We start from the raw sequence: 23,551 nt of genomic DNA on the forward strand, positions 1-23,551 counted from the left end.
TGTCTTCATTCATCAAACCTTGAAAACAATTTTGTTTGGGCTGATATCAGCTAGCCCTTGCTATGAGACTTAATAATGTAGCAAATAGCTATCAGTGGTCAAAGTTTGAATAGTTAATGTTGTTAGCATCATGCTTGGGTAATTGGCTCAAAATAAAGCCAATAAAGATTACTTACTGCCCTGGACTATATATCATTGATTCCCTTGGTTTTAGCAAACTCTCTAGTGATCTTCTTGTGTGTTCAGTAGAAGAAAGTAATACAAGTTTATAATAATGTGAAGTTTTCATTTTTTAAACAATCCCTTTAAATGACCTCAATTTTGGTATGGAACACCACTTTTCATCATCCAATCAATTTCCAATGGTTTTTTCTTGTTACGTTTCCTTACTTGGAAGTTACACGAAATTTAAATGGCCTAAAAATCATTTTTTTCTCAACTTTTAAGTATATATATATATATATATATATATATATATATATATATATATATATATTTTTTTTTTTTTTTTTTTTTTTTTATAAAATCAGAGAACCAAATTGCATAACACTAAAACTCTTTAATACATTACTCTGAAATGTTGAAAAATATAAAACATTTACAAATATCTGTTTATAAGGCTGTCTAAAAAGGTACATTCAAAATAAAGCATCTGCATCTCTACAAAATATACTAAATAATCTGAATTGTGCTCTCATATGCAGACATGTAAAGAAAATATCAAATGATCTGCAGTGCAGATAACAGTAACATTAAACACTCGATCGCACACACCACAGCAGAAGAAGTGTCTACGCGAGCGCCACAGCTCGACATGCGTGAAAATCTGCATTAGCATTTTAAAGAGCTTGATTTAATCCCATTAAATCCAGTTAGATTTCATTTCGCACCTTCAATAAAATATCGCCGCCTTCCACAGCGCTGCCTAACGAGGCTTAACAGCCTTTTCATTAAGCAAAGTTATTAAAGGTCTAAACATTAGCACTCCACCAAACGCAACACTGGAGGCCATAAAGAGAAACATTAGGATTTGATTTCACACCGTAAGGGATCAAAGCCGCATGATGGTGCTTACATTAAGGACTGTTTGTTCCCATATGTTATACTGCCTGAAGTGTTTAAAACCAAACGGACCGCTCCATGCATTATTACATTTAACTTCATTTTGGTGAATCTAATTAAAAACTAAAATGATTCAAGGAACATTTCCCATTCCACAGTTGTAAAAAGTAAATCGTTGGTTTTGGTCAATTAAGCAAGTGAAGTTAGAGTTTGATCACGCTCTGGATCTTTCATGATGGATGTTAGAGCCTCCAGAGCTTCAACGGTCACAACTAGATGGCCAACAACTTCACTGCTGTCCTGAACGTCCACAACTACAGGGAGGGACAGAAAAAAAAACACAGAAAGTTTTTATAGTCAGCAGATGGCACTTTCCATGAATAGGATACAAATTGTCCTTTCATTGCATAAAAAGGCATGAATATCGTGTTCTTCAGAAAAAGAACTATTGCATATGTTTGATAAACATGTTTAAGAAATGTAAAAATTTAAGCACATTACATATCTGTGCCCCATCAACATTTTCAGAGGTTAAACATCTCTTTTCAATGATACTTTGTTGAAAACAGTGTTCCAGGTCCTATTTAACATCCTATTTGTTGAAATGAACAAGTTTCCCAAGATTTGAGATCACATAAATAATCACCACTGTAATATTCACACTAAACTGAAAACTTTTGGGACTGGAATTTTGTCATGCCAAGTAAAACATACTTACCGTTGAGGCTGACGTCCTTCATGTCTCTGTGTTTCTCCATGATATCGAGAATACGCAGGTAGGCCACGCCCACATCCTCACACTCCTCGTCCTGCTCCTCTTCTTCAGGAGGGTCACTCACCACCGTGAACTTTATGCTGTCACAGCCAATGCAAGAGTCAGTGTAGTATACAGGTCCTTCTCAAAAAATGTGCATATTGTGGTAAAAGTTCATTATTTTCCATAATGTAATGATAAAAATTTAACTTTCATATATTTTAGATTCATTGCACACCAACTGAAATATTTCAGGACTTTTATTGTTTTAATACTGATGATTTTGGCGTACAACTCATGAAAACGCAAAATTCCTATTTCAAAAAATTAGCATATCATGAAAAGGTTCTCTAAACGAGCTATTAACCTAATCATCTGAATCAACTAATTACCTCTAAACACCTGCAAAAGATTCCTGAGGCTTTTAAAAACTCCTAGCCTGGTTCATTACTCAAAACCGCAATCATGGGTAAGACTGCCGACCTGACTGCTGTCCAGAAGGCCATCATTGACACCCTCAAGCGAGAGGGTAAGACACAGAAAGAAGTTTCTGAACGAATAGGCTGTTCCCAGAGTGCTGTATCAAGGCACCTCAGTGGGAAGTCTGTGGGAAGGAAAAAGTGTGGCAAAAAACGCTGCACAACGAGAAGAGGTGACCAGACCCTGAGGAAGATTGTGGAGAAGGACTGATTCCAGACCTTGGGGGACCTGCGGAAGCAGTGGACTCAGTCTGGAGTAGAAACATCCAGAGCCACCGTGCACAGGTGTGTGCAGGAAATGGGCTACAGAGAAGCAGCACTGGACTGTTGCTCAGTGGTCCAAAGTACTTTTTTCGGAAGAAAGCAAATTTTGCATGTCATTCGGAAATCAAGGTGCCAGAGTCTGGAGGAAGACTGGGGAGAAGGAAATGGCAAAATGCCTGAAGTCCAGTGTCAAGTACCCACAGTCAGTGATGGTCTGGGGTGCCATGTCAGCTGCTGGTGTTGGTCTTCTTTGTTTTATCAAGGGCAGGGTCAATGCAGCTAGTTATCAGGAGATTTTGGAGCACTTCATGCTTCCATCTGCTGAAAAGCTTTATGGAGATGAAGATTTCGTTTTTCAGTTTTAAAATCATCAGTATTAAAACAATAAAAGACCTGAAATATTTCAGTTGGTGTGCAATGAATCTAAAATACATGAAAGTAAAATTTTTATCATTACATTATGGAAAATAATGAACTTTTATCACAATATGCTAATTTTTTGAGAAGGACCTGTATGCTACAACTATATACTTTACATGACAAATTAAAAAGCAAATGATTATAGATGAGAAAGAGTCTCACTGCTCTAGTTGTCTGTTCCGACCCTCCAGCACAGTCCTCAGAGTTTGCCGTCTGAGCTGGTTACTCTCCTTATCCACATGGATCACTGTCACAACATTGTGTGTTGTTTAGGTCTCTTTCTTTATTTTGATGTGTTATTAATGAAGATTATGTTTATTTGGCATTGTTTAGTAAAACAATACAGGGACAAAAAAACAATTATGAGGAAAGTATTAAACAGTATAAAATTCAAAGTGTTGGGCAGTCAACATGGCTGATAAAAGTACTTTGGATTACCCCAGTGTTTCTATTTGAGAAACTGCACCCCCCCCCCCCCCCCACCAATATCTGACCCATTCGTTTCAGAGTTGCTACTAATGATCTGGTGATTTGATTCAGATATGGTTGATTAGGAAAAGTTAAAAAATGTGCAATGTTGAGGTGCCTCAAAGAACAGGGTTGGGAAACACTGGATTACCCAAGTAATCTAAATGGAGCAGAGTCATGACTTTAAATCAGGGTCTCCAACCCTGCTCCTGGAGACTCCAATCCCAAACAAACACACCTGAACCATCTAATCAAGGTGTTCAGGGCTACTTGATAATTGCAGGCAAGTGTGTCGGAGCAGATTTGGAACTTAAGTATCCAGGATGGTAGCTAGACTGGAGATCCCTTCTTTAGATCAAGCCATCCAATTAATCTAGTTGGCCAGCAACTGAAACCACTTTTTATTGAGCTTGGCATTAAACCCGAGGAAAACCCTGCTCCTGGAGGGCCAATATCTTGCAGAGTTGGAAGCTTCAAGAAGACTTTGCTAGTTCAGGTGTGTTTGAAAGGGATTGGAGCTAAACTCTGCAGGACAGTGGCTCTTCAGGAGCAGGACTGAAGACCCCTGTTGTAGACCAGTGGATCCCAGTCTTGGTACTGGAGAACCCCCAACATGCCACATTTTACGCCTCCCTAATCAAGACTCCAAAACCTCAAATATTTGTAGCAGATAACAGACACATCCAGGGTCTCCAGGACCAGGAACCACTGTTGTAGACCAAAGCAGAAAAGTGTAACTTTGGGTCTATGGTGGCTCTAGAAGGTTTGAGGTGTAGACCCCAAAATTTAGAGTCTTCCTAATCAATGCAACAATTCTCACAACTTTTACCATAAGGCTCAATACACTGCTATATACTTTAATAGAAAAAGTAAAACAATTAGAGTGGTTGGTTTGGCATGCTAATTAGTTTGAATGTTGTTCACCATTGCTGAAGTTGTAGGAGACGCTGTGTCCAGGCAGAGGTTTCTTTAGAGACAGTGGGGTCTCGACTGATGGCAGGCCCAGGAAAGAGTACTCCACAAACAGTCGGACAATCGCACCGTCTTCCGCCACTCTTGATCCTGGCTTCAGACTCATTGAAACGATCTCCACACGAATGCACTCGGACGGCTGGTGAAGCAAAGCATCACATGACCTGATCACAACTGACACCTCACACCAGCTGACATGGTGAGACTCGCTCTGAATCTTCAGGGACTCTCTACATCTGACAGGACACCAGCAAAAAATAGTCCACCATTTCAAAACTATCTCTCTTTCCTAATGAAGACATGCAACCTACAGTTATAATGATGGGGGTTGGAGATGCTTTGTCAATCCGTGTATCATTTGATTTAATCAGTCAAACATGCCGTCCACATTGCTGGAGTGTTTAGGCCATGAAGTTTGTGCGGACAGTAGTTGTTAGATCTCTGTTTCTTTTCACAATCCTCTTAAAACAAAACGTGAGCGAACACTAAGCTGACCATTGAAATCTCTGAATGAACATCACCCTGTTCATACAGATGTGTGTTCATTTGTGATTGGTACTTGATTAATTCAAGTTTGGGATCAGTATGATGTTAATAACCTTTAATAAGTCTCTTACGCTTATCAAGGCTAATAAGTTAAAAAGTTTAAAAAGATCAGCATTTAATTCAAATATAAATCTTTTGTAACAATGCAGTTCTTTGCTATCACTTTTAATCCATTTAACATAATCCTTGCTGAATAAAAGTATTCCATTCTTGAAAACAAATGCAGACCCAGACTTTTGAGTGATAGTGTGAAAATAATAACTGATAATAAATCAGCATATTAGACCGATTTCTGAAAGATCATGTGTCACTGAAGACTGGTGTAATGATCACAGCAATAAACTGCAATTTAAAGTGTATTAAAAGTATTAAGTATAAGAAAGAAAGAAAAAAAGATATTTCTGATCTCAGATTTTATTTTCTTATTATTTTTAAATGAGTAGACATGTTAAAAAGAAAAGTTAAGCTAAAATATATATATATACAGCACAACACAAATATGAGAAAATATATTTCATATATTGGTCAAGCACAGAAAAACACTGTTCATTTGTCAAACACACTCAGATGCAAAGTGATACAACACACCTGTTTTTTATGCTGTGAGCTCTGAGCAGGAACAATGCAGTCATCGCTATCATCATCCTCACCCTGTATGTCTGCAGAGACAACAGAGCAATCTTTATTATGCTCACTTGACAGTACAGAATGTAAAGCACTAGAGGATCATTGGTAGTGGTTGACCGATATATCGCCACGACCGATAATGGATAAACCATATACTCACTTTTATCAAACCAACTCGTCTAGATACTCCAACTCCTCTTTTATTAACCTACTTAATCATTAATTTATTTGTTTATTCACAAAGTTATTTAATATTTATTCAATGTTATTATCAAAGGAAATGTGAATTATTTTCCATCATTTTGCAATTGACAAAGACAAACACTTTTTTATATTAATGAACACATAAATCATGCTCGACAATCAGACTGTATAGTGTGTCTCTAGAACCACTGCTGGCCATCAAATCATTAATTATTCAAGATTATCTAAACCTACTTTTGCAAACTAGTCCTAGGTTTTTGTTTAATCTAAACCAAACCACTGCAGTTAAATTCTCTGGAGTCTCTATGTAAAAATGATCAAAAAAATATGATAGAACTTTTGCATTTTAACAAGTGTAACATTTCTAAACCGACATGCAAAGTTATATGCAGATTTGACCATGGGTGGCGCTATAACCACCAAAGTCAAAGTTAATGTCACCATAAATGTTAATAAACATCATATTTCTTTGGTAAATTACCTGGAATTGCCCAAAATGCTCTTTTTAATAACTAATTAAACTTGTTACAGGCTTGCTAAATAATATGTTTTTTCATACCTGATCAAATGCCTCAAACCCCGATATATTTTTAAATATTTATTTATTTGTGAAAAATACTGTCATAGGATAACAGAATCAAGAAGTTGTCACCTAAAGTGTAAGTAAGTTTATTTGACACATTTTTAATCCATTTTCAAATTATTTCAAATTTCCTTAATATTAATTAAAAATATATATATATATATATATATATATCTCAAGTGGCCCGCAGCAGGTAAGAGAGAGACATTAGACATGAACACTTTAAAGACTGCCTCTTGGCCAAGGTCAACACACATTAACATCTATGTTGTGGGATGTCAACAGAAAACACATCAGATTATTGGCAGCAGCAAATGAAATATTAATGACAATAGCACAGCTGCTTCCTCATATGAAACTGAATACTACCGCACAGCACTAAGTATTGGTTCACCAAAACATTCATATGTGGCTCTACTGAAAACAAGTTCTGAGGGCCGAAGCACAGGGGCATTCCTGCCCACAATAACACAAACAAAACATAAACTTTATTTGTTTATATACTAGAAGCACTTTAAGTTTGTGGTAACACGGAATCTAATTAGAGTTTAAATTAAACACTGAACTTAAAGCTTTCATAAAAATGAAGTTCTTGCTTTTTTTAGTCAACTTCATGTTGTTCTGAACCTATGTGACTTCCGTGCTTTGGTAAAACACAAAATGAGATGTTTGGAATTAGGGCTGGTTGATATATCACATGTGATTGTCGCATTTCGTCAGTAAAGCCGGTTCCCTGATTAGCGGTAAATCGCCATCACCTGCTCTTAAATGTAGTGCCATTTAATAGACAGAGCCGTAGATCACTGACAAGCTACGCAATAAATTTAATCTGTCTATTAAATGCCGCTCCATTTGAAAGCAGGTGATGGCGATTTACCACTAATCACAGAACCAGATTTACTGACTAAATGCGCATGATCATATCATTAGATATATCGCCCAGCCCTTTTTTGAGTTATAGACAGTTTCATCGGGCGCACGCCTGGACCTAAGTTAACTTCCGGTCTGTGTTGTGTATATCGGTCTGGCTGCGGTGCCATCTACAAACGCAGTTAAAGCCAAGGTGATGATTAGACTGAAGTTGGGCTCAGGTGGTTGTGCTGCGGGATGTGTTTCCCATACATTTATTTATTTTTGGAGCCACAATTTTAAAACTGATCGAGTTTCAAAAAGGTTTCGTTAAATAAATATGAGTAACGTAACGTTACGTAACGTACTGCACGTTTAATAATAATAATTCCTTACATTTATGTTTAAATATCAAAGCGAGGCACAGGTGTTTTTATATCGCTGTATTTCTGAAGGAAGATTTGCATGTTATATGCCTGATAAAGCAGCGTGTGAGCGTACCAGCTCTGCTTTGTTTACAGCTGTTACTGGGGAAACCTCTATTTCTCGCGCTTTATGTCTATGCTTTAAAACATCTCCTGCTGGCAAATAATGAATTTGCATTTTCATGAAGTCAGCCTGATCCACACAGAAAACACATTTTGTTTGTTATCAAAAATTATCTACTCTAGAGGGACTTGGCTGGTGTTATGGATTCTATTTGGAGTCTACCGGAAGTTAAGTTAGGTCCACAAAAGCGCTCACGCGCATTAACGTTTGTTTATGTTGATGCCGTTGAAACCGTCTATAGTCAAGCTGCTCTTTTCCATACAATGAAACTGAATTGTGGCAAAATGCTCAAGTGCTTGAAATATGATATAATATGCAAACGCAAATTAGCTTTTATAATGAAAGAGCGCAACATTTTTTGCAAATTAGAAAATTTTGTCCATCTGCATTGACTTTATTTCTTTTTTTAAGAAAAGATCAGTATGAACATTGTCTAAGAAAAAAAATATTAATGCGTTTTACACAAAAAAGTGTGGGTTTAGAATTATGTAAAGCTGATAAAATATTATAAAACAAAAAATATATATATAAAATAAATAAATGAATAAATAACATATTTTAGCACAAAACTTGTTTAAATATCATAGCCTGGCATGCTCAGATAAAATGAATACTAATGGATAAAATGAAAACATTATTTCTGACTTAATTATTTTCTATTATTTTCATTATTGTCTATTTTAGTTTTACTTGGAAATGTAAAAAAATAAAATAAAATAAAAATTATAGCCTGAATGCACTGTAAGGCGCTTTGGATACAAGCGTCTGCTAAATGCATAAATGTAAATGTAAAATGTATAACCTTACCAGTGTAAAATGATGTTTTTAGCTTTAAAAGGATTTTATTTCCGTAACTCTAAACAGACACACCTGCTAGTGGCTCCTGCAGCTCCTCAGAGATCTCCGACTCGTCAGACTGAGAGCTGGCGGTGATCACCTGACCCTCGGAGAAATGAGACTCTTCCTCATCCTCTTCCTCACTGATCGCAGTGGCCTCCCCTGCTTCCATCACTAGGACTCTCTGAGGAACACAGTGTCACATATTATTCATTCCTGAACTTTATTGCCTATTATATTCCTATTAAACTGTAAATTTCACAGTATAATGAGTGTACCTTTGGTGCAGGGGTCACAGTTGATTTCGGCTCTTCATCATCACCTTCATCAGAGGCTGTAGTCTGGTCCATCTTGTGATTATTAATACAAAAATGCAAAAGCATCACCAAAACACCACATCCAGAAGTGCACGCATGGTACAGGAGAATACTCAGGGTTAATTAATGCCTTAATGTGAGCAACAGTATTAGCAATGCTTGACTTAGCACACACCATTAATTAAACCAGAACAGACTTTTCTTTTACCTTTCTTTCAAGCTCTGTAACATCCACAAAAGAAACTCTTTTAGCAGTTGATTTTGGTAGCGTTCGCTGCCTGGGTTTGGGCATTGGAGCCTATAGCATGAAGAACAAGAACAAATACATATATTCTACATTGACAAAACAGCAAAATGCATTCAGCAGTGATTTATGTATGGACTGGGATGTTTTTGGGACACATTACCTCAGACACAGTGGGCTGAGGTATTAGTGGAGGGTCTCTGGTCATCGGTTGTGTCTCTGTGTGGGTCTTCTCCTTGTTTTGGGATGTCTGTCTGTCCAGTGTCGTGGTCTGTAGTGTGGTGATAGCCGAGGATGTTGGAGGAAGGTACGTGAACTTCCATTTCAAAGTCACACTGATTTGGCCGCTCGGACGTCCCTCAGGGTCTGTGAGCTCAAACATACCTAAAAAAAAGATACAAATCACAATACAAAAATCTATTTTAAAAGGTGTCTTCATGTCGAAATAAATAAACTAATCTTTATCAGCAGTCTTGTCGTATATAAACATCTCTATAACAAGATAAACTTGCCTAAATGCCTGTTCACACCAAGGATAACTATAAAGATTTAGATAAAGGTATAGATCTAAAAATCCACACCACAACTAAGACGATAAAGGCACAGAGAACGATATAAACACTGACAGCCAATCAGATGCAGTAACGAGCTGGAGTATTTAAAGCGGCAGACGTGCGTGGGCCCAGAATAAACAGACAATATCATTCGCTGGTGTGGACGCTAATATCGTTATCGTTCTTAGAGTCAACTGGCCTTAAGAAGCAATGCATAGGCTAGTGTTTTTTTTTTGTTTTTTTTTGACAATCTGTAATGTAAAAAACACAAATGAAATAAAGGTGACTTGACTTGAAATTAAAATGCAATAAATAAATAAAAAAGCACAAAATATAAAATATTTAATGTATTTATTCATTCAGAATATCAAGCTACAAATTAAAAAAAATATTTAAAAAATAAATTAACTCCATGAAATAGATTAATACAATTTTTTTTTTATAAATAAATACTAGTGCTGTACAATTAATGGCGATTAATCACATCCAAAATAAAAGTTTTTGTTTACATAATATATGTTTGTGTACGGTATATATATATATATATATATATATATATATATATATATATATATATATATATATATATATATATATATATATATACATACATGCATGTATATATTTTGAAAATATTTACCTGTATAGATTTATTTATAATCATATTATTTATATTATACATATCCAAACATTATATATTTTTCTTATATATATATATATATATATATATATATATATATATATATATATATATATATATATATATACACATATACATGCATGTGTGTATTTATATATACATAATAAATATACACAGTACACACATATGTTATGTTAACAAATTTGTTTTTATTTTGGATGCGATTAATCATTGCCCAGCACTAATAAATACATAAATACTTTATTTTCCATTTTATTGGGCCTTTAACACTGAAAAAATCAATCAAATTCAGTCTGTAGAATTGTTGCGAGTGTTTGTCCTCACCAGTGATGGTTTTATCGTGAGCCAGCGAGATGAGCGGTACTCTGGCCTTCCCCAGATACAGCTGGTTCTCAACATCCAAATCATCAAACACATAAAACACCAGAGCCTCTGACCTCAGGAGCGCATCCAGGTCAGAGTTCATGGCCACCGGGAAGACCATGTGATCTTCGAACTGCGGCTCATTGGTGGAGGATATGATTGGAGTATCATGGTCAGGGAAGTGGTAGAGTTTGTAGATGATGTAGGGGCTGGGTTGGGTGTGAGGACCTCTGGATCTGAGATCACAGCAGGAGTGTATGGTGATGTTTAGTTCATTTAGATCGCCCTCCATCAATGATGGGGAACTAGGGACCAAAGCCTGAAGAATAAACCAGAAAGATCAAGTAATTCTAGCATGTTTGAAACAGGAAATGGTGCCCTAGATGGGGTTGTAAACAGTACCTGGCTGTCCCTCATGCTTGTGTTGAGGTAACCAAGTGCTTTGACTCTCTCCTTATAAAGGCGAATGGCTTGTTCCATAGGAACCCTGAGTTTGAGCCAGTACTCTAGAGCACCGAACACCTGGATCTCATCTGTAACACCTACAAACAGATGGAAACCACTTTACTGAAAGCTTCAGGGTCTGTCCCAGTTTAAATCACTTTCTACTTTCATTAACTCTTCAAAAAAAATAAAGGTTTCAGGGCTCACCAACTAACTGAATGGTGCCAAACACCTTCCCGTCTTGTTCCAGCAGCTGATTCAACCTGAGCTGACCAGCAGCCACCGTGCGGAAGCTCAGACCCTCAGCGAGCTGAACCTCCACCGTAACTGAGCTGCTGTGGAGATAGTTCAAGAAGAGGTCGTCCACCCTCACCAGATACTGAGACGTGAGGCTGTACGCTGGATGGGTACCTCGAACCACAGCCGTGGACTGCAGCTCAAAATCGTAGAAGGCGTACGTGCAGAAGGTGGACGGATCTTTGTCCTTAAGACTTTCTACAGCTTCGGGAGAGAACTGCGCTTTACCCAAGTGAATTTCCAGAAGGTTCTCGCCTCGAGCCAAGCGGAGGCTTTCATCAAACTCATCTGTAACATCATCGCTGGTCACATCCGGTCTGAACACATGGGTCTTGGTTCCATATGCAATGTCCTTTAGCTGGGCTGGAAGGACACCGGTAGAATTAGTTTTACTGAGCATGACTGCAACACAGGAAATCTGAAGATAATGTGTTGGATGCAGCTAAACCTTCAAGTTTCTTTATCTTGGCAGCTCTCATGTCCAGAAGCTGAGCCATCTTCTCAGCCTTCATTTCATGTTCAAGTTTCAGATCGTCCATCGCTCGAGTGACCGCTTCAACCTCAGCCTACAACAATACAGACTTTTAAAGACATTAGCCATGGTCAAGTTTACCCTCAAGTGCCAAAAATAGGGTTTCTTTCAAATCTACTGATATTTTCTATTATTTGCTGAACATTAAATCACTGTGGTACCTATTAAGATTTTCGAAATACTGACCAGGAATATGTTTTAATGACTGAAGTAAAGAAAGTAAATTGATTATATATTGAGTTCTTGATAACAGATAGTGATGGTTTTCTAAGGTCTGTTAGTCTATCAGTGCGAACCTGATAGTCTTTATTGATCTTGTGTTGGATGATGAGCATGTTCCTGGTCTTCTCCAGCTCTTGGATGGTCTCAGCATGAGAGGCCTGCAGTTCCCTCAAAGATCGCTCCACATCCACTTTCACATCTTCCTCCACCTTCTCCAGAAACCCAAGCTCTCCACTCTTCTGACTCCTACGAACCTAAACGTCATTTATAACAAATTACTGACCCACCAAATCATTTGACCAGTAGTGTATGTTAGTTAGTCATCTAGTCATTTGTAAAACAGATGTTCAGAGTGTACCTTTATAAGCATGAGGGCTTCACTGAGTTCAGCTGCATCTATTTCACTTTCCTTTAAAACACAGTATAAGATTTAGGCAACAATGGGAAACAAATAAAATCCTCTGTATAGTAAAAGTTGTTTCATGGTCATTTTTTTTTTGGGTGATCTATTTCTTCAAAGTGCTATGTTTCCTCTCTACTGCTACAAATATTGCACTTTACCTTGGTGAAGGACTTCATGCGCTCTTTAATTTCATCCAGTTGTTGTTTCTGCTCGAGATAACGCAGCTGAAGTTCCCTGTTTTCTTGCATCAGTTTTTCATTTAAATCTTCAGTTAAAATGAAAAAAAAAAAACAGTGAGTCTAAAGCCCTTTTCACACTTCCATTCCGGCAAATACACAGGTAAAGTGTTCCTGCAATTGTTCCCGGGTCACTAGATTTTGCACTTTCACACTGCCAGTGATGACCCGGTATATGTGCGTGCTTTCATACACAACCCCTGAAGATCCCGTAACGACACGTGACATCAGCGCGTGACGTGTAATGTACGAGTCGAAAACGCTAGGCACGTTATACTTTCACTGAAGCAAGCAAACGATCTCGGCGTCAGCGCGGAAATTGAAGAACTAACTGATCTCTGCTTCATTACAGTTTGCACATTTGTTTTCGTCGCGAACGTTGATCTTCCTTTAAAACAGCCGGTAAAAGAGTCACGCGATAACGCGAGTCATCACTTCGACACAGAATTAGATCTGGCTTTTGTTCACACAGCGCTCGTCCCGGGTCGAACCCCGCAATGTTACTAGGTCCCCGACCCGGGTTCAATGCCGGAATCAATCCCGGGAACTGGTTGCTTTCACAAACAAGGTGACAGCGCCAACTACTGGCCTGGCATACGTAATACAGCATGATGTTTGCGGATACGTGTAAACGCGAATCGTTTTGAAAACGTTGTTGTGTATACATGAACATTTTTCAAACGCAAAGGAAAAACTTTTCCGTTTTTGACTACATCGTTTTCATGTAAACATAGTTGAACACACCAGCAGTTTTAAAGCACCTGCGGTCGTGTGTGGTTACCTCTCTCTGTCTTGATCTTATCCAGGATCTGGTTTTTATCAGCGAGGTCAGATTTTAATGCCATCTCTAGCTGGGCGACCTGTAGTTTGAGCTGCTGTTCTCTCGTCTTCCATTTCTGCTCCTGACTCACATCAAACGCACTATTACAACAGACAAAAAGAAATTCAGTGATCTGCTCCCCCACAATGCTAGGGATTTGTTTAAACCCTTAATACTAAGCATGAGCAATAACAATATTGATTTTTATTTTATCTTCTCACCTTTTCACTAATTTATCACAGTTTTCCTTGAGCAGGTCTCTCTCCTTCTCCAAATCTTGGATTCTCTCTTGTAACTGAAAAAATCAGAAAATCAACTGGTGAGAGAGAGAGAGAGAGAAAGAGAGATAGGTAGATAGATACAAAGGTTACATTTTCTACTTGTTCTCGTTACATATTCTACGTAATATTTTAAATTCTATTTTATTTGTATATGTTCTGCTCATATTAATTTTAATTTAAGTTGTAGTGTTTTTATGTGCTTTTGTCATTTTTATTATATTTAAGTATTTCTATATATCATTAATTAATTTTTATTTATGTTTAAATCAATTCAATACTTCATCTTATATTTACAATATTTACATTTTATTTCAGCTTTATTTCAACTGTCAAAGAAAAACTATGTTTAATAGTATTTGTTAACACTGCTGGCTGTGATAATGTTGCCATCATGTGTATAATGTGTATGATGTGTATGATGGCAGCTGTACCTCTTGTGTGTGTCTCTGGTCCAGAGCTCTGGTCTGAATCTGTGTCTCCAGCTGTAAACTCTTTAATCTCTCCTCCTTCAGCTGTCGGCTCACTTCATCCACCTTCACCAGCGCTGCATCATGACTGGCCTTCAGAGTCTTCATACTCTACAAAAACACATACACTCTACAAAAACTGCAGTTGCTCTTGACATGATCACCAGCAGAGGGCACAATAAATGAGACACAGACCTTGATGTCGATGAATTGCGTTTAAAGGTAGAGACGTAAAAATGTTTATTTTTATTATATTTAGATATTTTAAGATAGTGTTTTATTTAGATGATTGTATCAAGGTAGGAAAATATTGAATCATGTTTTTAAAGGGGTCATATGATGTTGCCAAAAATAACATTATTTGGTGTATTTGGTGTAATGAAATGTGTTTATGTGGTTTAAGGTTCCAAAAATTCATTGGCCAGCTATCCAGTGCGTTGTGATTGGCCGAATACCTCAAGCATGTGGCGGAAATGTTACGCCCCTCACCATACCATGACAAGACAAAAACAATGAAACCCATTACAGATGAGCCATTTGTTGCATCCAGTGGGGACAGAATTATGGATTATAATGACTTATACTGTATTCTTACGCGTTGCATTGTATCGCATCACGTAAACATAAAACTATGTCTGCATTTATGATCGAAGAAATGACAAACAACAAGCGCTACTCTCTCATCGGTTCTCAATGCCAGTCCTCACGTCCCCCAGCTCTGCATATTTTGTATGTCTCTCTTTGTTAACACACCCGATTCAGATAATCATCTTGTCAGAAGTGAGCTCTTTGCATGAACTGTGTTCCTATTGACATGGTCCCTACACAGTGTTCATTACTCCCTACTCCCTGAGCAGGGGAAATCTTTTGAAGTTTACCTCACTTCAGAACAATCATTCACGGATATGTGCTGTGCAAACATCTTCACACAAGTGTGACATTATATACCTTGGTAAATAAATACAATTTAAAATCACGTCTCGTACACTCCAATGCACCTTGAATGGAACATATACATTCGCTTCGAACTGGACTCATGGCAGAACATCCTGTGATGTCCACTTCGCAGGGCACTTACGTCCGAATAAAACAACGTCTGAAGCCATTACAGAAACAAATTGTGCAGAGCAGGGGGAGCGATGACTGGAATTGAGAACCTGTGTTTCATTGTGAAAGCAAAATTACTTTCTTTATTCTTCCAGAAGAGGACACAACTAGAAATCAGTGGTTAATAACCCGTTTAATCCCACCGGTCACAATAGTGACCGTAAAAAAGTTTCCTCTTCAGGAATCGTGTGTAATCAGTCCAATGGATGGACGAGACACCAAAAGCAGGTGACGTCAGAGACCAGGAGGCTTAAAGCATGTGCGGTGAAGCCGGCATTCAACCTTCTGTCATTCAGCAAGCACTCTGAGTGTGTGTGTGTGTGTGTCAGTTGCTATCCGTTTAGGCCGTTTCAGGGCACCGAGCCAACTGCTCTGATGACACCAGAGATCAGTCTTGAGAGGCTGATTCCCTTAGTAGACTATTTGGCATCATGAAAACTACTGCAAAACGTGTCTCAATGGGTCCTGCACACTGTAGTGAGAGGCCACAGAATCCAGTTCGGTTCTCTTCCTCCTCAATTCAACAGGACCTTTCCCACCCTGGTGGGCCCCGAGCAGGCTCTGGTAATGGAACAGAAGTAGACACTCTCTGTGGACGGAGGCCATCAAGGTGGTGTCTCCTCGAGTTGCAGAGTCCTGGTCCTACAGCCGGTACTTCACCATTCCTCATCATAGGAAGTTCCTGAGGTTTGCGTTTGGGGGCAAAAGCCTACCAATACCGGTTCTTCCTATGGCCTTGCACTCTATCCCCACACTTTCACAACTCAACCACATTGATGATTGGTTGATATTAGGTCAATCAGAGCGGATGGCTGTTCGGCATTAAGGTGTCGTTCTTGCTCACATGAAAGAGCTGGGGTTAAGACTTCACGCCAAGAAAAGTGTGCTTTCTACAGTACAGAGAAGCACTTATCTGGGCGTGGTGTGAGCCTCTACAACGATGCAGGCACATATGTCTCCTGCTCAGAGCGAGTTGATCCTTACCGCAGTCACGAGAGTGAGAGAAGGCCGGTCACTCACTGTCAAGCAGTCTCGGAGATTGCTGGGTCTGATGGCAGCTGTGTCCAACGTGAAAACTCTTGGCCTGCTGTACATGAGACCCCTACAGTGGTGCCTCAAGACCAAGGGGTCCTCCCCAAGGGGGAACCTGCTTTGCATGCTAAAGGTCCAACGTGCCTTAGACATGTGGAGGAGACCTTGGTTCTTGTCTTAGGGCCCGATGCTGGGAGCTCGCGATGGACGCGTCCCTCAAAGGTTTGGGTGCGGTCATGAGTGGCCACCCTGCCCGCAGTCTGTGTACACCACAGACCTAAGAGGTCACCATGTGTTGGTACGCACTGACCACATTGATGGTCTCTTATCCACATTGATGGTGGTCTCTTATCGACCAAGGGGGTCTGCGCTCACGCCGTTTGTACAAATCCTTGGGTGGTCCCAGGGCAAACTCCTCTTCCCGAGGTGGTCAAGCAGATTGGAGAATGCTTGGCCAGGTTCAGGTGGACCAGTTTGCGACTCAAGAGACATTGCACTGTCCCCTCTGGTTCTCTCTCTGACTCATCCAGCTCAATTGGGGCTGGATGCCATGGTACAGATGTGGCAGAGGCTTCATATGTATGCCTTTCCCCTGATTGCTCTGCTCTGTGGTGGATCAGGATGCTATCCTGAAGCCTTGAGTCCTCTGATCTCCCCTCTCTTGGGGGTCAAGACTCACCCCTTCTGAAGTATGGCCATTGGGTGGTATGTCCCCGTTTACTTGTCAGGCTCCTGGCTCCTTCTCTCACTTTAGCTGTGCTCTTCCACACTAGGCAGAGATTTGAAAGTCTGGCAGCATGGGCATAGTCGTTTCCAAAGCGTCCTCCGACGAGATGCTGCCTCTCAGGGCCATACTTCCTGATTCCTTGAGGAACCATGGTTACAAGCGTAACCTGAGACGTATTCATTTTATAAAGCTCTAAAAACCTTACTGATGTTTTAGTGTACTTCCTACAAATATGGAAAAATTAAAGGGTCTCAATTAAATATGTGCAGCTTAACATGATTAGTGCAAACTGTCACATGACCATAGCAGCTTATTTCCTGTTTGCACCTTGAGAAGATGATGGCTGCATCAAAGCTCCAAAACTAAAGTAGTAAAGTGTCTTAACAGTAATATATGACAATAAATTTGTGTACACATGATCTTAACGATGACAAAAGCTTGTACACATGATCTTTAGAGTGTCTAGTATTAATATATGCATTCACATATATTTAGTTTTGTTGAGTGTGGCTATAAAATGAGCAAACATGTTGATGGTCACAATAGTGTGGAATAACATGTTTTTATTTTATCTCCGTGTTCCTATCAATGTTGCATACGTTTTTTATGCACAATAGTAACCGTAGAATGTGATCAAACAGTTTTAAATAGCTGGGCAAAGATATCTAACCAAATACTGGATGAGGACTGTTTCCTTGGAGAGTAGTCCATAATGCTGGTGTACTGACAAATAATGCTGACTCACAGCCTGTAAATACGCTTTCTTATATAAAGAATTTGCCAATGACTATTCAAACGTGAGTTTTGAGCACTGTAGCACTTGTGGTTTGTACCACATAAACACAATTCATTACACAGAACACACAAAATAATGTTCTTTTTTAGCAACTTCATATGACGGCTTTAAATTAAATCTTACTGATCACAAACTTCTGAACAGTAGTATGCAAACACATGCAAGTGTGCTGGATGAAATATAGGTAAAGAGAAAAAGCAAAGAGAGCAAAGAATCCAGGAAAAAGCAAAGAATACGCCCACAATTCTAATAACAGATAAATTATAATTGGCTGAAAAGGAATAACTTGGTGACTGGGGTACTGACGGTCAGTCGTACCTCCTGTTGCTGTAGAAATCTGCCCTCCAGCACTGTGAGTGTGTTTGCTTTCTCAGACAACAGTTTCTGTAGTTTGATCATCTCCACATTATCCTTTATAGTTAACCTGCAAAACACACATTTCTCATGAGTACAAGAGGGTTTACAGTTCAAACTATGCTGTAGTCATATTTATTTATATGCAGCACCTCTGTCCACTGGCCTGATGCTCTCTCATCTGGAGGAGTGATTCCTCAAACTCTCTCTCTTTCCTCTTCAGTTGATCTCTCAGCATCTCCGCTGATCTCTCCAACTCCTCCATCTGAGCTTGCTGGCTTTCAATTATATTCTCTCTGTTATCAGATAAAACAAGTCAAAAATGTTGAATGTTTTCCAGTTCTGTTTGCAGGTCTGTCAATAGAGATTATGCAACATCTATTGGGCACTCACAGGTTGCGGATTTCAGCACGGGCCTCATCCAGCAGACTATGTCCATAGCGGGGCAACAAACCCTGAGGTGGTTTTGCACTCAAGTCCCCTTCAACAGGCCCAATACCTTTGAAAAAAAATTTTTTTTAACATAATTTCAATCTCTTCATAATTTTCTCCAGTACCAGTATTTGTTTTTACATATTCTAGTAAACACTAAATGGACACTTATATATCTAGAATGTATTAAAACATTCTCACCACCAACAAAGTTCAAGCGATTACTAAATTGGACTAGAATTAATTAATAACACAGAACATAACATAATTTAGATTACAGAATAGAACAGAACAGAATGGAACATAATATAATATAAATTGCAAAATATAATAGTTTGCATGATATGACTAGGTGTTATGATCCCAAAATTTAGCACCATTTAGCAACACCAAAGAACATTTTCTCCTTTGCTGTGAGCAGAACACAGCGAGACGCAGTAATTGTTACACTATGATTTTGGTTCACCAAGAACCCAGGATCATGGCCTAATCCATGTCCATGGTTCTTTTCCTCAATACCCAATAATCAGTCATGAAACAACAATTGCTTTATGCGAGACTGGTGAATAATAAGAAAAAGGACTAGTATGGTAAGATGGATAAATGAAGACGCTAAAATTTTTCAATGCCGTCAACGTGTGGGGATCTTTGACGTTTATATGAAATGTTATTATGTACATGATGTGTACTTCTCTTTCATAGATGTTCAGTGGCTGGTTCTTTTAGTGACAGTGGCCAGTTTACTGACTATCCTCCACTGGACCTGTCCTCTGATGCCCAACGCCTTCTGCAGGCTTATAGTGGAGCTAGCCACAAAGCCTCTGCAGCCCACTTCCACCGGGTACACTGACTGTCCATCCCCGCCCCTCTACCTCAGCTTCCATATTGGCATATCGCAGCTTCTTCTTGTTAATGGCCTCTTCCCAAGGGACTGTAAGTTGGATTATTATGACGATCCTACTGGAGGTGGATCAGAGAACCAGGTCTGGATGCAGATTGGTGACTGCAATTTAAAATGGTAAAGTGAGTCTGTGGATTAAGTCAACTCGTATTCCCCAGTCCCTGGTTATATTCAGCTGGCCTGCGTCAGGGGACAGGCACCTAAACCGCTTTTTCTCCCCTTGCCTAACAAAGGACTGCCACATTTTAGTATCGCCTCAGTTTGCACAGAACCTCGCCAAAGGTGATACGAAAAAAGGTTACTGGAAGCAAGTACAGGTACAACTTTTACACAGTGGAAAACCAAACAAAGGCAAGTCGAGTCGTAGCGAGTCGAGGCGAGCTGGTACTGTGTAGTGGAAAACCGCCATTGGTTTCCATGCTCCAAAGCTCACTCCAAGTGATTTTATGCCATTCTTTACCTTCCCACCTCATCCAGTGGCCTCGTTGGGCTTGGGAGACTGTTCTAGATCATCTAGTTGCTTCCTCCTGGTGGCGTACCTCCTCTACCACCAGGTGTAACTGTTCCTTTACTGTTGTCTTTTGCTGTTTAGATGTTTTTATTCCCAACCCAAGTCCCCCTCTACCATATTTGACTTGCCCCACAATATCTCGGGGGGTCTGAGGGCTGCCTTTGCATCAGCAACTGCTGTAACTGGATTCAATTTCCTCCCTGTCACCAATGTTGGAGCAGCATCTCTTAAGCAGAGATCGCAGGATTCTTTAAACATTATCTTCAGCCTTTTTTCTGGCACTTTTGTACTCCTCCACATGGCTTGAAATAGGAAGATAGAGAGCTCCATTACCATACAGTCTTATGCTGTGAAGGTATTTTGGTAGCCCAATCCATTTCCTCAACTGTGTAGCCTACTCACCAGGCACTACAGGTGCTTGGTGTGAGATAAAATGAGTTTGCATATGGAAATTGGCCGTACAGGGAAGCACCACAGCTTCAACTTCCCCGGAAGAGCTGTACCATTGATTCTCTTGAGTCCACTGACTGTCTCTTGCCTGAGTTGTTCCATCAGTTTTGAGTCTTTAAGGTCTGCAGTGTACCAGCGTCCAAGGTTTTTGATGGGTTTACCATGACCATTGGTATGCGCTCTCCCGCTATAAATAACCTGTCATTAGTAAATTGGTCTCTGACAATGGAGATTCTGCGTGATTTTCTGGGTTTAATCTCCATTGGTGCCCATCTGATGTTTCCCTGGAGCTCATCCAGTAGCCGCTTGGTACATGCTTTAGTCCTTTTGATGGTAGTCAATCCATCTATGCCCAGATTGGAGGGAGCTAAAACCCATTTTTTAAATGTTCCTCTCCAACAACCCAACGGGAAGCCCGAATTATGATCTCCACTGTCAAAGTGAATACCAGTGGAGAGATAGTACAACCTGACATTATGCCAACCTCCAGCTGTGGCCAGTATGGTAATATATGGTAATATTATTGATTATTGTATGATAATAATGCCCATTCTTTATATGGTAAAGAATTACAGTAGAACACAGAATTGTTTTCAGAATCTAAAAGAAAATAGAACATAACTGATAAATCACAGACAAGAATAGATTAGAATTAAAAATAGAACAGAATATAGATATATAACACATAACATGGCAGAAATAGATGACAGAATAAAGAATAGAATAGAATAATATAATATAAACTGAAATATAATAGAGCAGAATTACTATAGAGCACTTTTTTTGCAGAATAGAAAAGAAAACAGAACATAACAGATAAATTACAGAGGAGAATACAGTAGAATTAAAATAGAACAAAATATAGATATATAGCAGAATTAAATACAATACAGAAAATAATATAGAATAGAATAGAATAGAAATAATAAATAAGAATATAGTGAAGAATAGAACAGAACTGCAGAACAGAATAAAATATACATTATAAATCATAGTACAGAATGGAATATGATATAATAACATACAATAAAAGAACAGAATGTGGAATAGGACACATTAAGAATAGAATGTACAGTAGATTAAAGAACAGAACAGAATAGAATAGAATAGAATAGAATAGAATAGAATAGAATAGAATAGAATAGAATAGAAATGAATGATACCTGCTTTGGGAGTGTGTGGTCGTGATGACGCCATAGGCATGACGTCTCTGAGTCTGCGGAGGCCAGAGTTGATGCGTGGTTGGATGTGGCTGTAGGGAGTGTGTCTGCGGCTCTGCACCTGCAGCTGCTGTTTGGTTGCTAACAGACGCCGTTTGAGCCCTTCGTTCTGTTTCTCCAGATCCTGAACCTTCTCCTGCAGCTCCTCCATCATCTCCTCCATCTCCACATCTCGACTGCCCACTACACGACCCCCCTCGCTCTGCTTACGGTCCTTCACCAGACGAATCAACTTGGTGGCCATCCTGAAGCACCAAAAACATTTGCAAACGTACTACATTGTTGTTGTTATTGATCCATTCTTGATGAGAGTGGGTAATCTACATGTTTAAAATCGAATGATTGATCAAACCTGCGGATCTTGTCTTCTTGTTTGCATGTATGTTGTTTAAGCGTGAGGTTTTCATCCTGCAGCCGTAGAAATTTGTCCTCCAGCTCCTCCCTGCTGAATTTAGACACGTTCTGTCTCTCTCTGACATTCTGAGACAGTAGGGCCTCTGAAACAGTTTCAAACAGGATTGTTCATTTACCTGCCCTTAACTTAAGCAACTACTGTCAATTATAATAATACTTTTGTTTAAATACCGACCAGGCAATGTAGCGGCTCCATTTGGGCTGACAGTGATGTCTTTCACAGGAATATCGCCAGCTGTCTCATCAGCACGAGCAAACATCATTCAGACTGAAATCAAACAAATCCCACAGCAAATACACACGTGAAGAACATTGAAAGTATGAATTATAGTAATTTATTTTAGTAAAACTTAACTTTAAACACAAAAGAATACAACGTATCACCATGTTTATTTTAGACATGTATTATGGTATTAATTTCATAAGTAAATATTAACACAAATAAATATGGTAAACATTTAGCACCATGTTATGTATCAATGTAGCATGGCATTACCATCTGATACTTGTGTAACGTTACTTGATACCTTCATTGATACTGATATCAGAATTACATTCTCAAGTCCATTGTATCCGAAATGGAGAAACGTTATCTCGGAAACACAAACTAAAATTAGAATTAAACCCAAAAAATAACGTTACCGTAGACGAACGTATAAGCACTCATGGTACTTTAAACCTTTCACAAGACAAAAATATTTAAATCCAAACACGATCTCACCGATTCAAAAGCATCACACAGACCACAGCGACTGTTGCTAACAAACAACTCACCCACTTCCGCTTCAACTGACTCCACTTTCGGCAACTGGCTCATGGGAAATTGAGTTTTTACGGCGTGACGTATTCGCGTGCCTAGAACTGCGCTCAAAAAACATCTGTTGCGTCTACTTTTAAATGCTAGTGTAAAGTAACCATTCGTTCCCTTCACGACAATATGTCACCCATTCGTCTGAATGCCAGAACAAATCTTGCAGGGAATAGCGGCGTAATGTGCTTATACAGTATACAGTAGAGAAAACAGACTATTGAACAAAACACAGCAACGGTCTGATTTACTCTTTGACCTATATTAAAATTGTATCGAAAAGCTGAAATGCAGGCTGTCGGGTTTAGAGTCTTAAAACAGCCATTTATGAGTTAAGTCAAGGG

The 23,551-nt window shown here is 39.0% G+C and overlaps 1 protein-coding gene across 3 annotated transcripts; it reads right to left on the reverse strand.

The window, feature by feature from the left end:
* Window positions 1–539: 539 nt before the first annotated feature.
* On the reverse strand, window positions 540–23,460 carry rpgrip1l (RPGRIP1 like). 3 transcript variants are annotated; one of them, XM_052544091.1, is made up of 26 exons: window positions 23,174–23,460; window positions 22,575–22,667; window positions 22,338–22,482; window positions 21,929–22,230; window positions 18,865–18,970; window positions 18,624–18,767; window positions 18,436–18,541; window positions 14,420–14,566; window positions 13,929–14,002; window positions 13,669–13,808; window positions 12,810–12,916; window positions 12,607–12,657; window positions 12,323–12,502; window positions 11,943–12,060; window positions 11,405–11,857; window positions 11,156–11,295; window positions 10,715–11,072; window positions 9,339–9,559; window positions 9,140–9,229; window positions 8,893–8,964; window positions 8,648–8,798; window positions 5,554–5,624; window positions 4,372–4,558; window positions 3,142–3,226; window positions 1,781–1,917; window positions 540–1,376 (listed from the first exon to the last, which is right to left on the reverse strand). In XM_052544091.1, the coding sequence occupies exons 2-26, from the start codon at window positions 22,660–22,662 to the stop codon at window positions 1,252–1,254; spliced, it is 3,798 nt and encodes a 1,265-aa protein (XP_052400051.1). In that variant the 5' UTR covers window positions 22,663–22,667; window positions 23,174–23,460; the 3' UTR covers window positions 540–1,251. The 3 variants fall into 3 exon arrangements, with proteins under 3 accessions (XP_052400051.1, XP_052400049.1, XP_052400050.1); XM_052544089.1 differs by having other exon boundaries at window positions 23,121–23,183; XM_052544090.1 differs by lacking the exon at window positions 23,174–23,460 and adding an exon at window positions 23,042–23,139.
* Window positions 23,461–23,551: the final 91 nt, after the last annotated feature.

The sequence above is a fragment of the Carassius gibelio genome, chromosome A25 (assembly GCF_023724105.1).
Source record: "Carassius gibelio isolate Cgi1373 ecotype wild population from Czech Republic chromosome A25, carGib1.2-hapl.c, whole genome shotgun sequence".
In the NCBI taxonomy this organism is placed as follows: domain Eukaryota; kingdom Metazoa; phylum Chordata; class Actinopteri; order Cypriniformes; family Cyprinidae; genus Carassius; species Carassius gibelio.